Source organism: Typha angustifolia, chromosome 2, assembly GCF_048772165.1.
Source record: "Typha angustifolia cultivar Huaian chromosome 2, ASM4877216v1, whole genome shotgun sequence".
Classification (NCBI taxonomy): domain Eukaryota; kingdom Viridiplantae; phylum Streptophyta; class Magnoliopsida; order Poales; family Typhaceae; genus Typha; species Typha angustifolia.
The window spans coordinates 5,586,292-5,600,119 of NC_133240.1; the positions used below are offsets into that span (position 1 = coordinate 5,586,292).

General features: G+C 35.1%; 1 protein-coding gene across 1 annotated transcript; it reads right to left on the reverse strand.

The window, feature by feature from the left end:
- Positions 1-10,744: 10,744 nt before the first annotated feature.
- On the reverse strand, positions 10,745-11,671 carry LOC140772006 (large ribosomal subunit protein P1-like). Its single transcript, XM_073113887.1, has 4 exons — positions 11,498-11,671; positions 11,269-11,392; positions 11,048-11,142; positions 10,745-10,966 (listed from the first exon to the last, which is right to left on the reverse strand). Exons 1-4 carry the CDS (start codon positions 11,564-11,566, stop codon positions 10,913-10,915), a joined length of 342 nt encoding a protein of 113 aa, XP_072969988.1. The 5' UTR covers positions 11,567-11,671; the 3' UTR covers positions 10,745-10,912.
- Between the last annotated feature and the right edge of the window lie 2,157 nt (positions 11,672-13,828).

The window sequence follows — 13,828 nt, forward strand, 5'->3', positions numbered from 1 at the left end:
ATGACATGCATCAATCTGGACTATCATATCCTCAAACTCAAGCTTACACCGAGGTCCACTGATAAACCATATCAACACTATACAATAAAATATGCACTACCTTAAAATATCAAGTTTTTCACTTAGGTTTATATAGAGCCACACTCATAAGCCATATCAACACTCATACTCAATAATACACACTCCCAAGGGACAATAGACTAATTTGCCAATCTATTATCTAGCGAACAACATGACCAATTATTCGTTACTATAGATTAAGGACCTTAATCATAAGCCCATCATATAAGTTAGTATCACAAATCGATACTACCATGCGAACTATCAACTCCACATTATTGCACCACCACGTGGAAAATTATGAGCAACCGATCACGGAAGCCCTCACCCTATATTATTGAGTACTACTAGGTCTACACAATCCGACCATTCACTTTCTAACGTAAATACCTTAAAGGATTTGACTCTCATCAGTCGATAGTAAATCATCCATCGCCCAACGAAATGACTATCTGATTATTTGTGATCAATAGACTAAGGCATCAAGCGTGGGTCCTAATATGTCCTAATATATATATTAGGACCCATGCTTGATGTCCCCTAACCCTAGTTGGAGAGGTGTCAGATACTGTCGAGACATAGAAGTCACCTCCTTTATAATCGTAAATGTGTGCAAGTGGCATGATATTTTATAGCATAATAAGCATAATGAAACTCACATCATTATCATTTATTATGTGATATAACACGTGATCATGCTCATGGGTATGCATAGTAGTCATGATAAATGTAATTATGTCGAAAAGTAGTAAAGTTAATATTGACTACTTGCATTAATAATAGTAAATAAATATATGCACGTGTATGATACGAATGTGATAATGTTATAAAGTAAAGCATCACATTCTCTACAATACTCCTAGACTTTAAGAGTTTCACTTGCCTAACACTGCTTTTCTAATACAACTATAGTTACGCTATGAAATCATCCTTGCATGATCAGTCCACCTCGATATTGAAGATAAATACAATTATGAGCATAATATTCCTAAGAATAATTAATTAAATAGTCCTACTGACGTTCACTATAGGCTTAGGTAGGTTCATCTAAGAATTCTTATATTTATTAATCATGTAGAGCAAGGATGGTTGTATCGATGTCTGGCACATTATTAAAAGTAATTAAAAATAATTTATCTCAAATTATCATTCCACTAAATATTATAAATTTAAATTAAATCACATAGGCAACATTTAATTAATTCGCTTCGTTAAATAAGACAACTTGTTTAATACAATTTTTCCACAGTAATCTATAGTAATTCTCCAACATGACAATTAATACATATATACCCAGATCACCGACTCATTTGGTAAGATTAATTTAAGCAAAATTGTAATGCTAAACTCTAATTATAGCTAAGTCCTTATTATGAGCAATTAGTGACAACACACATAGGCCAGAGTCTAAATTATTAAAAATTGATATATAACAATTTGCAACAATTAGCTAATAGTTTGTTTGTAGAAAGAAATAAAATTCCAACGACCGAAAGACCCAATTTCGGGATTGGACATTCAAACGGCTCTTTAAGCGTTTGAACACAAATTTTTCGAGAGCGGTGGAATAAATTGGCATTCGAACGCAATCTCCCAAGAGCAGAAGATTAAATAGCCATTTGAACGCCGTGTTCGAACACCATTTTCTCGAGAGGCAAGAAAATAAAGTGGCGTTCGTACACTCAACAGCGAGGAACTCTAGTTTAGCTGTTTTGATTAAATATTTTTACTTATGTTAGGCAATAAGACTCGAGTCTATTCGATTATATTGCCAAGTCTAATTGAGTTAGGGAGCAAACTATAAATAGATATGGTGTGCACTTAGATTTCATCTTAAAATATTGAAGTTAATTTGCAAGATCATTTCTTTCGTTATTCGACTACCTCCAAGCTTTAGAACCCTGGCCGCCATCTAGGCTCTTCATTGCTACCTTCCTCTTTGTCTGGTTGCACCTTCTTGACCCTAAGGAATGACCCTACTTCTTCTATATCCCTTCCCTACAAACTACCTCGACTTCCACCATTGACATCTCCATCATCGTACAATAATCCTAGGTCAATCACCACCACGCCTTTTTGTCCTCTCCTTTCCACGATTTATTTTGATAGATTCGTTCTCCTTTCTAAATCTATCTCAATCCCAAAAGCACTTGACCATCTAATCATTTGATCTTGAGTTACCTCTTAATTTTAGAGATCCGTGATAATTCTAACTTTCTCTACGTGAGTCAAAATCCACTTTCATTTTTTAGATTTGGACTCACAGTAATCATAGGGTTAGGAAGGTAATTGTTACAAATTATTAAAATTAATAAGTTGTCTTCCATAAATGATTAATCAAGGCTAAAGTTTGACATGATTAACTAAATAAAAGATTAAAATAAATTAAAAGAAAATTAAAATACAATTATTCTATTTGGGCCAGCCCAAGGCCCAAAACAATATGTTGAGCTGCAACTAATCCAATCCAATGGGTGGGATCATTGCCCAACTAACCATCCAACTTGGGTTAGGCTACTTGCAACCCCACCCACCACAAAGTTGGGCTGGCTTGCTTGTAGTCCCACCCATCAAAAAGTTGGACTAGGTTAAATGTAGCTCAACCCTACCACTTGGGCTGTGCTACACCCAGCCCAAGCTCGAGATGGGCTAGGTCGCTGTTATGATCCAATCACAAGAGTCGAGTCGAGTCGACTTGAGTTAGTTAGTTAACTTTATCTTGTTGTTTTAAAATTTAAATAAATTAAAAATTTTGCATGTGGATCCAATCTGCTAAGATTGATACTCTTACAAATATGAGTGGTCATGTGTTGATTAGGAGAATCGTTGAATGAGAATTGAGTTAACACCAAGGCCACAACAAGCCCAAAATACATATCCATAATCAAAAATACGATAAAGCCCACGTGGGAGCTTCAAACCATTTAACTTAATTTACATGAATAAACTAAGAATAAGAATAGGAATTAGAAAAAAAATACTCAAGCGAAAAGCCCACATTTCCACAAATCTCAAACTACCAAGTCTGTAGTATAAGCTCATGCAGAGCTACGCTCGAAGGCCACATCAATCCTCACACCTGACCACATATATACCCCAAGGGATGGTAGACCCTAGCGGTAGAATCGCCAGCCCATCACTTGACAAATAGTAAGATCAATTGTCTGTCACCGCAGACTAAGGACCTCAGTCGTAAACCCATCATAAAGGTCAGTATCACACATCTATACTACCATCCGAACCCTCGGCTCCACATCATTATCGCACCACCGTGTGGAAATCATGAGCCATCGCTCACGAACGCCCTCACCTTGTGTCATTGGGTACCATTAGGTCTACGTCATCCTACCATTCTCTTTCTCTCTATCTTAAATATCCTAAAGGGTATGGCTCTCGTTGATCAATAGTAAATGGCCCATCGTCCGGCGAAATGGCTGCCTGATTATCTAGGATCAATAGACTAAGACCTTAGGCATGAGCCCTAATATATATAAGTATAAGAATATCACCCGCCTCTAACCTTGGCTGGGGAGATGTCGAGTACTGTCGAGATGCAACAGTCGCCCCTTTATGATCATGTACATGTGCAAGTGGCATGATATTATCCAACACAGCAAGCATAATGTAACACCCATCATTATCATGTTTTACATGTTAAACACATGATCATGCCCAATTAGTATGCGAAGACATCATAATATGTGAAATCGTACCGAACCACAAAATATAATTACCATGCATGACAATGTAATAATAACGGTAAGAAAAACATATGCACATACATGATATGGATGTAATGATTTCATCAAGTACGATATTTTATTCTCTACACTACTCTAGATTATAGGAGTTTCACTTGCCTGAACCGCTTTCTTGACACTAGCTATAACTATGTCATGAGATTATCCTTATAGGGTATGGGGTCCACCTTAATAAAAAAAGTAAATAAAAAGCATGACCACACCCAGCACGGCCCGACACACAGACCCCAAGCTAGGCCCACCCGGCTCGGGCTAGAATGGGGGCACCGAGCTGTCCGCACTCAGCCCCAGCCCAAAGCTCGGGCTGGCTGCACCCAACCCAACTGCCCCCTCCTTCCTCATCTAGACCGAAAGGAGAAAGGCAGGCTACCGGCTAACCTGACCGTCGACAACCCGGCGGAATGCATCGACATGCTCCGCTAGGTAAGTAGAAACTAGCCAAGGGGAAGCCGAGCTGCTAGAGGTGGCCAGCGACTGGCCAAGGTGAGGGGCCACCCGATGGCACAAGCCACGAGGGCATTAAAGGGAGCCATCGGGGGCATTCTCGTATATAGGGGAGCTTACCGGACTGGTGTGACAAGGCAAGATCGAGAGGGGAAGTTTCAAAGAGAAAACTCAAAATAATTAATTAATTACAGATCTATCTTACCAAGAGGGAAGGCAGCTCCGACGCTTCGATCCACGGGGTCGATGGTGCCGGCGACGCTCTGGCGCGATGGTAAGCTGATAGGGGGAATGAGCTGGCAGGGAGAAGACGGAAGAAAGAAGAAAAAGAAAAGAAGGAAAGGAGGAGAAGGAGGAGAAGAAAAGAGAGAGAGGGGAAAGGCACGTGTGCGCCCTTAAGTCAATGCACGTGCGCACAATTCTTATTTTTTTGTTACAGTTCTACCCTGTTTTGACCTTCCTTTACTATTTTAATTATATCTTTTATGCAAACCGGGTCAAATCGAATCACATCAAGGGGAGATTAGGCTCAATGGATTGAATCTAGTTATCTTATTTACTTATTTGGTTTAGTTAAAGCTTTAGTACGATATGATTTTATTTAATTAGCTAAATTCAATTCTACGCAGTTTTGGAATAATATTCACATAATATTTTACAAACGTCAGAATAATATCAAATTAGCTAAAAAAGATTTCGAACTTCTAGATCGGTATTCACAACTTCTCTTGATTCGAAATCTATCTGTGGCAAAAAGAAGTATTAATCTGACAAGGATACGGAAAGTTGATTTAGTTAGTTAGTTAGTTTTATCTTATTGTTTGAATTTCAAATAAATCGGATAATTCGCATGGGGAAACGATCCGCTAAAGATTTTTTACTCTTATAAATAGGAGTTGACATGTATTGATAATAATCATTGAATTGAATGGAATGAATCTAAGTTTAGCTAGTTATTATTTTTGTCTTTATCTTTTTATCTTAAATGTTAGATTGCCTTTATCTTCATAGAAGTAAATCATAACCGTAGATCCCTTTCAAGCATCCAAACCTTAGTCACCTCCTACATTCAAGTAGCCACCCTACAATACAGTCGTCCACCACCACCCTTGGCCACCCTCCGACGATCGCCATAATATTAGAAATGATCATTCTGCCTTCTCTGACCTATCTTCACTATTTTATTTTTATCTTTTCATTCCGACCTTCGATTTAGGTGAAACTACGCTATTAGAACCTTAACTCATGAGGCTACCTCCATCTAAATTTTTATAATTTTCTTACGTTCGGATCAGTCTAGATCTGGTTCGTAACATCTTTTCATCCAGATTCTAATTTATGTGAAACTAAATCTATTAGAACCTTAACTTCTGAGGCTATCTCTATATAAAAAGTTCACAATTTTGTTATATCTAAATTGGTCCAGATCTAGTTTGTAACAGTTGCACCTAGCCTAACTTGACGTAGTTCTCTTCTCCTTATTTCCTCACATCAACCAAAATAAGGAAAGGTGATGGTTGCCGACTATCATAGCTGGGGCCAAGCTGCCTGCGATCCCAATCGCCGGCAATCTTAGCTGATCCCATTGGTATCCTCCCCACGGTATATTGTATATTGTGTCAAAATATTAACTAACAAGTTACGTGGAATCATGTGGGTTCCACTCACGTGAGGGGTGGGTGTTACAAATAGCATTAGATGTGGTATTTTGATTTATAAAGAATGTTAGAATCATCCAAATCTGAGAAGATTATTTTAGATACAAAATTTAAAGTAGAGAATTCTAATAACACGAATAATTTTGGGATGTGGCAATATGAAGTTGTGGACATCTTATTCTAGCAACAATTCAACATTACATTGGAGGAAAAAACCTAAAGACATTATAGACAATGATTGGGAGAATAAACCGACAAGCTTGTTGCACAATTCGGCTTTATTTAGTAAATTACCAAAAGTATTTTATGATAAAAGAAATCTCAGCAGAATGATTATGGAAGAAATTGGAGGACAAATTTATGACAGCCAACTATTGCTCTATCAACTACAGATGTATACATGGTAGTGATAAAGACTATAAAGGAAGCTATTTCGTTGATTTATTTGACAAATGACTTAAGCATCTATTAGGAGCAGGTGGATGTACATTGTAATAGTCAAAGTGTAATTTGTTCGATAAAGAACCAAATTCACCATATGCTTGGACAAAGCACATTGATGTCTGATTTCATTTTGTGAGAGAGATTTTTAAGGAATATGATATTCTTTTTAACAAGATTGGGATTACAAATAATCATACAGATATGTCGACAAAAATGGTGACAAAGGTCAAGTTCCAATTGTGCTTACTTAATCAACATCATGCTTATTTGATTATTTGGATTTAGTTTTGGCATCTTAGGACACAAATTTGTAGGCAATGTATTTTTCTGGGACTTTTAATCACTTTACAATGGTGGCCACAAATTTGATTAAATTCTTTAAATTTTTGCTAAGCTGGAGAATTGTTATTTAATTTGTTTTTTCAGCTCAATTCACAGGGGAATTCGAAATGCGTTTGAAGGGCATTCAAAGTGAGATTGAATACCAGGCTGTCATTCAAATTTTAATAATATATATTGATGGTATACTAACAGTTTAACATACATATAATTCATAAATTTTATTATCTAGTTTTTTAAAAATAGAGAATCGACTTAAGAGAAGATATACTTTTCACAAGCTTTTAAGGTCAACTGTTTTATTAACATGCTGAAAAAAAAAATCAACTGTATACATTACTCACATTTAGTAAAACTAATAGACCACCACTAGTAATACTATAACAAAGTGTCAATGATTTTGAAGAGGCAAATTTTCTCTTCTTTTCTCTAAAATAAAGACCGGTGAATCAACCGCCAAATTGGTTATGTTATTAGACCGTATACATAATTGATCCGATAAAAATCAACTAATCTAATGTTGAATCACTACATGCAACCTAGTTATTTTTTGGCGGACCAACTAAGGCAACTACTTTTACAAAATTACTTAATATTCTTAATATTTAAATATTTTTATTTTATATTCTAATAATATTCTAGTCCTAAAATTATGGAAATGTTTAGTATATAACGTATTTGTGCTTTAAAATTAGTATTTTTGTGCACATATACTCTTAAAAGGCTCTAATCCTAAAGTTTATATTTACATTATCACTCAAAATACACAATTCTCATATGCATACCTTTTAAATTCTTATTTATTACAAAAATATCCCTTGAAATCAACTACCATTAAAACTCAAATGATTTAAATATAAAAGAGATAAAAATATTCTTATTTTTTTTAAGTTAGTTAATCATATTTATATATTTTTTCTATTAAATAATTTAATTTGAAAAATAACCATGAGGATATCTTTATACATAACATGTATTTTGAGTACTATATATATTACTTCTTTAGATATATTTTCTTATTTTTAAAATTATTTAAAACTATTTATATATTATTTAAATATTTTTTAAAAATTAGCCATTTGATCTTGCCAACCATCGAATGAACTAGATTTTTCTAATAACCATGATTTGATAGCTAAAACTAAAGCCTCCGCTCACTTTTGTAGAATAAGGATTGGATACATATAATTATTCTAATTTTTTAAAACCAGGACTAATACTAGTATAAGCTATTATAATATTTAGTTTAATATTAATATAAGATGTAATAATTATATTTGATATGATATAAAGTTGATCTTAAAATAATGACATTGTATTAAAAATTGGTGATGTTTTAAACCCAATAACGAAAATACCATTGAATATATATTAAATAGTAAATAGTATGAAGTCTTTCTACCACGGACTACCTCGCATTCTGTAGGGTTAAAGTGTGGGGTTATAACCCCGTATTCAGGTTTGTAGAGTATTATCTCGCACTATGTGGGGCTTGAGTGTTCATTGATTAGTAACTACCACATGAGGACTTGGCGATGGCGTCAGCGATCAAAGACGAGGGTGAAAATGTTGCCCCACTATAAGGAGATGCGGTCGACAAGGGACGGGGAGGCACGAGGAAGACAAGATCGTCGAGGGCGTGGATGATAGTGAGGTTTGAAGGGATGGGGTAGGAGAGGTCAATGCGACAATGAAGGCAGCATGGGAGTCAAAGAGGAGGTTTGAGGGGAAGGAGGAGAGAAAGTAGAGGGCCGCACTGGAGACCTCGAGGTTAAAGGAGGAGGGATTGGATCGGAGGCCGAAGATGAGCACACTATAGAGGTCAGGAGTAAAGTTGAGCAAGTGGAGGAAATCAAACAAAAGTCGATGATCTCACCGCAAATTGTGGTGATGGCGAAGACGTTGCGACCAACGATGTATTGCTAGAAGGCTTGGAGGAGCGTGCCATCTATAAGTGAAGGGGCGCGAGGCAGGGGGCCTAGAGCTAACATAAGCAAACACAAGTTATACGAGAAGTATTATTTGAGTATAATACGGAATCGATACTAAACAGGAACCAGATAATTTAAGACTTCTATTTACATATTTAAGTATTGAATTATATATCCATTGTCTACCTATTTTCTTTTTAACAAAAACCTATATATCCAACTCCGATGGATATTCATTTCCGATCAGAATAGAAATCCGATCAAATCCTAAACTACCTAAACAATCCAACCAATTTATTATATGGATCAGAAAATTAATATCCATATCAAGTTAGTCCAATTCGAAGCAGACTTAGAGGATAATTTGAATCCGCTGACACCCGATAATTAGAAGGCTTAAATTAATTAATTGATAGGCATATTATATTTTCTTAAAAACAAGATCCTCGCAGATGGAAGAGATGTGCATCTCACAAGATCAATATGCCAGTTCAGATATAACAATGCCTAAATACATACGACCTAGAACTTATAACAAATTCTATTCTCCTAGAAATGATCGATTGATTAGCGGAAAGAATATTAAGTAGATACTGGCAAACTGGAATCCATTACTAAGGTCTCTACAGAGCTGTAGAACTGAAAAATATTTGCAACTCTAGAATGACAAAATTATTGACAAAGATAGACTAAAAATTTCCTGGCTAAAAGATTACTGTTTCAAAGTATAGTCAAGAATATCATTCACAAGAAAAACCTGCAGAACCTCAATATAATCTCAGTTCCTGTATAAGAATAGAGAACCTCAAAACAGAACAAACTAACAAAACTGCATCACTAGGACCTTGACAATTTGCATCAATGGAAGAACTAGAACCAGTTTCTTCCTGATGATGGAACCCAAAGAAGGAACAAAATAACAAATATGATCGCGAACTAGCTTGGGACATCAATTGCTAAATAAATGACTTCCAACCTAAACTCTTGCTTCATAATAGAGCGTAGAACATGTCAACAACATCCCCATTTTCGTCAGCCACTTTAAACTCTGATTGAACTTCTAAATTCTGGCCTTGTAAGATCCAAAATTAATCAACCTTTCAGTTTAAGGGTCACATTCTTATGCCAAGTTGCCAACATTTAACACCACAAAAAAATTGAAGAATGTGATAATATAGAAACACTATAAAGAGGTAAGATAGAATGTGCTTTACAATGATGCAAATAGGTTGGTTGGAATTAAGTACAAGGATCTGAACTATGTGCTATATATTTGTGACCATGTAATTTAAAGAAAAAAGTTGTTGCCAAAAATACTATGATAACTTACTTGCCAATCTTAAGATAATATAATCCTTTGCTTAAAATTAAATATTATTATATCAAAGTAACACAAACCATAGTCAATATATTTGAATATGCAATATATTTCAAAATGATAAACATGATTCTGCACCAAACTCTCACTCTAACCAAATAAGACAGCCAGAAATGTATTGGAGTGAGCACTCTAGGTTTTACAGAGGCCGAGAATACTCATGTATAGTATGAAAATGAGAATTTCCCTGGGTAAAGAGCTAGGTTTTATCAGTGTTAAGAAAAGCTCCAAGGCAGTTATATTGAGATCATTAGATCATAACTGTCAAATGAGATTAAGATAGCAACATGAAATGCAATGTGTCAACACATGGATCATTGCGTCTTTACTTGCAAAGTAAAGACAAGCTAGGTTATAGTTCATCAGTTAGAAAAGTAATCTTGAGACTAGTATTTTCTAGGCAAAGCTAAAATTAACTAACAGAAGATCACAAAAGCTACCTTTACCATCACATATCATATTAAAACAATAACAGAAAATATTCACTCTTCAAACAGAGCAAAATACAACAAAAAAAGGAAACAACCCAGGACTATTACACGTGCATTTAAACAAGTATCATCAGAACCTTAGAACTAAATCAGTTGTACACTGACCAATTAATAAGAAATTGAGATGGCATTCATCAAAAAGAAGTAACAAAAATTTGCTATCATGACAAACTCCTCTATTTCAAGCAATGGCATAAACTTCGATTAATGAAACACAAATATGAACCCCAAAGCAACATTGTACGAGAATTTGGCAAAATCCTTCATTTCAAATGCATTAAAATCCAAATTAAGCATTCTAGCATCAAAACTACTACAGAAGTGATCCGTAGTTAACTACATTTCACCTAATACTCAATATAAAAAGAGCTCTAAAAAAGAAACATAACACACCCTATCTCTCTTTTTAATCAAACAAGCTGAATCCCATGTCATCGTCACTCTCCTCCTTGGGCTCCTCCTGCAATAATAAGATAAACCGATAAAAAAGGGTTAATTTTGCATACATATAAATGAAAAATTAGGAAGAAAGGAAGCCCACCTTTTTCTCCTCAGCCGCAGGGGCAGCAGCAGGAGCAGCGCCACCCGCAGCACCGGCCGGGGCCGCAGATACGGCAACCGCGGCACCACCTCCACCTGTAAACAAATATCCACCAAGTCCATAGCACATTTCAAATTAGCGATTTCTAATCTCTTTCCAAAAGAGAAGGAAATAAGAGAAGGAAATAAGAGAAGGAAATAAGAGAATGCATAAAATCAAACCAGATCCAACGCTAAGGATGAGGTCTTCAACACTCCTCTTCTCAAGGAGCTTAGCGAAGAGGGGAGGCCAGTAGGAATCAATCTTCAAGTTCGCCGCCTTCACGAGGGTTGAGATCTTCTCCGACTGCCCGAGAAAAGTAAAAAATTTGAATCAAGAACACAAAAAAGAACGACCTCGCGAACTGCGTAACGATCAAAAACCATAGATGAAGGGGAGGGGTGTCAGAACCGTGATGGGGATGCCATCGTCGTGGAGGATGAGAGAGGCGTAGACGCATGCAAGCTCTCCGACCGACATGTTGGAAGAAGAGAAGGAGATCGAGAGACCTGCGACTTGTGTTTCTGGGTGAGGAGAAGAAGTTCGGCGGCGTGAGAAGGAATTTATATAGTATTAGGGTTAGGGTTTTGGGGGGGATGGAGAGGTGAACCAGTTAAATAGAATAAAAAGATGAGGCCCAAGATATGGATTAAGATGATCTAACTGGCCCTGGATCTGATCACATAAGAATAGCCCGGTTTGGTCCCATGGTCTTATTTATGTTTATGTTTTTATTTTTATTTATTTATTTTTATTTTTGTTCATAAACAAAGAAAATATTTATTTAAACCCCCTTTTTTTTTGCATTATTTTGTCTCAATACCTCTTTCTTCTTTGTGTCTAAATTATTTTTAGATTTATTATCTACTGAACCCTTTATTGTTGGTTTTCTTGGGAGAGAAAAACTAGCCTTAAAAGGTTCAATTAAGTCATGATACTTAAATTACTGATATACTCCTAGAAAAATAAGTACAATAAGGCCTTATTTTATTTGGATAAAGTGGCTGCATAATACTATCCGATAATTAAAGTAGAGAAAACCTTTTCAAACCTTATCTTTCCTCTAGGTTTTCTCTCTCTCAACAGTAGATGATGAACTACAATACTAAAGGGAAAAAAAGACAAGAAGCTAAAGATAAATTCTTATTTCTAAAGAAGAATTTTATGGATAAAAATGTAAGAGTAATTTCATTATTGCAAAATACAAAATGATTAAATTGATGACTATTTGGATTCATAAAAATCTTGAAGCCTATTTATCATTTTCTTTGCCTTAAAAGAAGGAATATGATGAGTTATTCAAGGTATAAATTAGTATAATGTTTCATGGGCAATTTTGCTATTCTAGGAGTCAGATTTTGGAAACAAGAAAAAAAAAGTATTCTTTATTAGATGTCATTCTCATCTTGTCCCATTGGATTAAAATTAATTTGGGAGTTTTCTAAACATATTGGAAAAAACAAAGGCCAATTTAGATAGAAGAATAAAGTAAGGGATCAAATTATTTCTAGAATAAAACTGACTTGTTGTTTAATTGGCAACCAAGTCTCGTACCTTTCTCTTCAGTTAATTTTAAATTCTATTATATAAATATATTTTGCTTTCGTTTGTCTTCCGACCTTGTCGAAGAAATTTATTGATAGACAACCTTGTGTCGACATCATACAAGTCCAAAAAGTTTCACGTCATTATCTTAGTGAAGTGGGTACCATTTTAGGTTCTCAAAGACTTTAGGGGAGGTTATACTATATAATCTCTTGTTATCTATTTTTCGACATGTGTTTTTGGTCATTACCAGTAACCCTGTTTGCTTCTATTTATACTGTCATAACTTCTCTAGATGACTGTCAATCATAGAGAACGTTTTTTTTATCATTGTCAGTCGGAGTCTCATACATATACTTTTCCTTCAACTCTCGTTCTCTTTTAGAACCACTTCCGAGCTAGTTCCACACATATTTTCTTAGTAATCTTATCATATTCAGTGAGTTTTCTCGACTTCAAAGTGAACACTTCACATTCAGTCGTTCTTCTACCATGTGCATGTTACCCTCATCATAGTGAACCTGCTAGTGAGTGCTCTTAGTCGTCATTGATGGTGAACCTGCTAATAAGTGTATGTTACCAACTCCGGGTTTTAGTTGTATTAGCATTTAGCAAGTCCTTGGTTAGTCATAAACCAACCCAAATCCTTGGGTCGGGGGCTGATCCAAAATAGGGTTTAAATTTATTTTTTTAAAATTTGGGGCATTTATAGACAATTGAAGATCATTTTTACATATAAAAACTTCTATAATTTGATATTAATTATTTATATTAGATGAAGTACATAATGGCTGCCCTTTATTGTTAACATTATTTGACTTGGGTTATTATTATCTTAACTAAAATTTAATATTACTTCTTATTATTAGTTTAACATCACTATTAACAAGGAATATTTTATATTATGTACATAAAATAGTTCTTAGAGTACTATTATTACAATCAGTGTTATGAGGATTGAATAAATATAGGAATTTCTTGCGAATCAACTCGAACTTATAGCAACAATAACACGTAACATATTTGATTATGTAGTTTTAGGTAGATATTCATACTTATATTCATATTACTTTCATAACTCTATCTCTTTGACTAGTCAAATGAATGAAAGGACACATTTTTTATAATGTGAGAAGAATAGAATGATATTGAGACACAAGAGAAGCTAGATAGTTGAGGAGCGTTTATTGTAGTCTA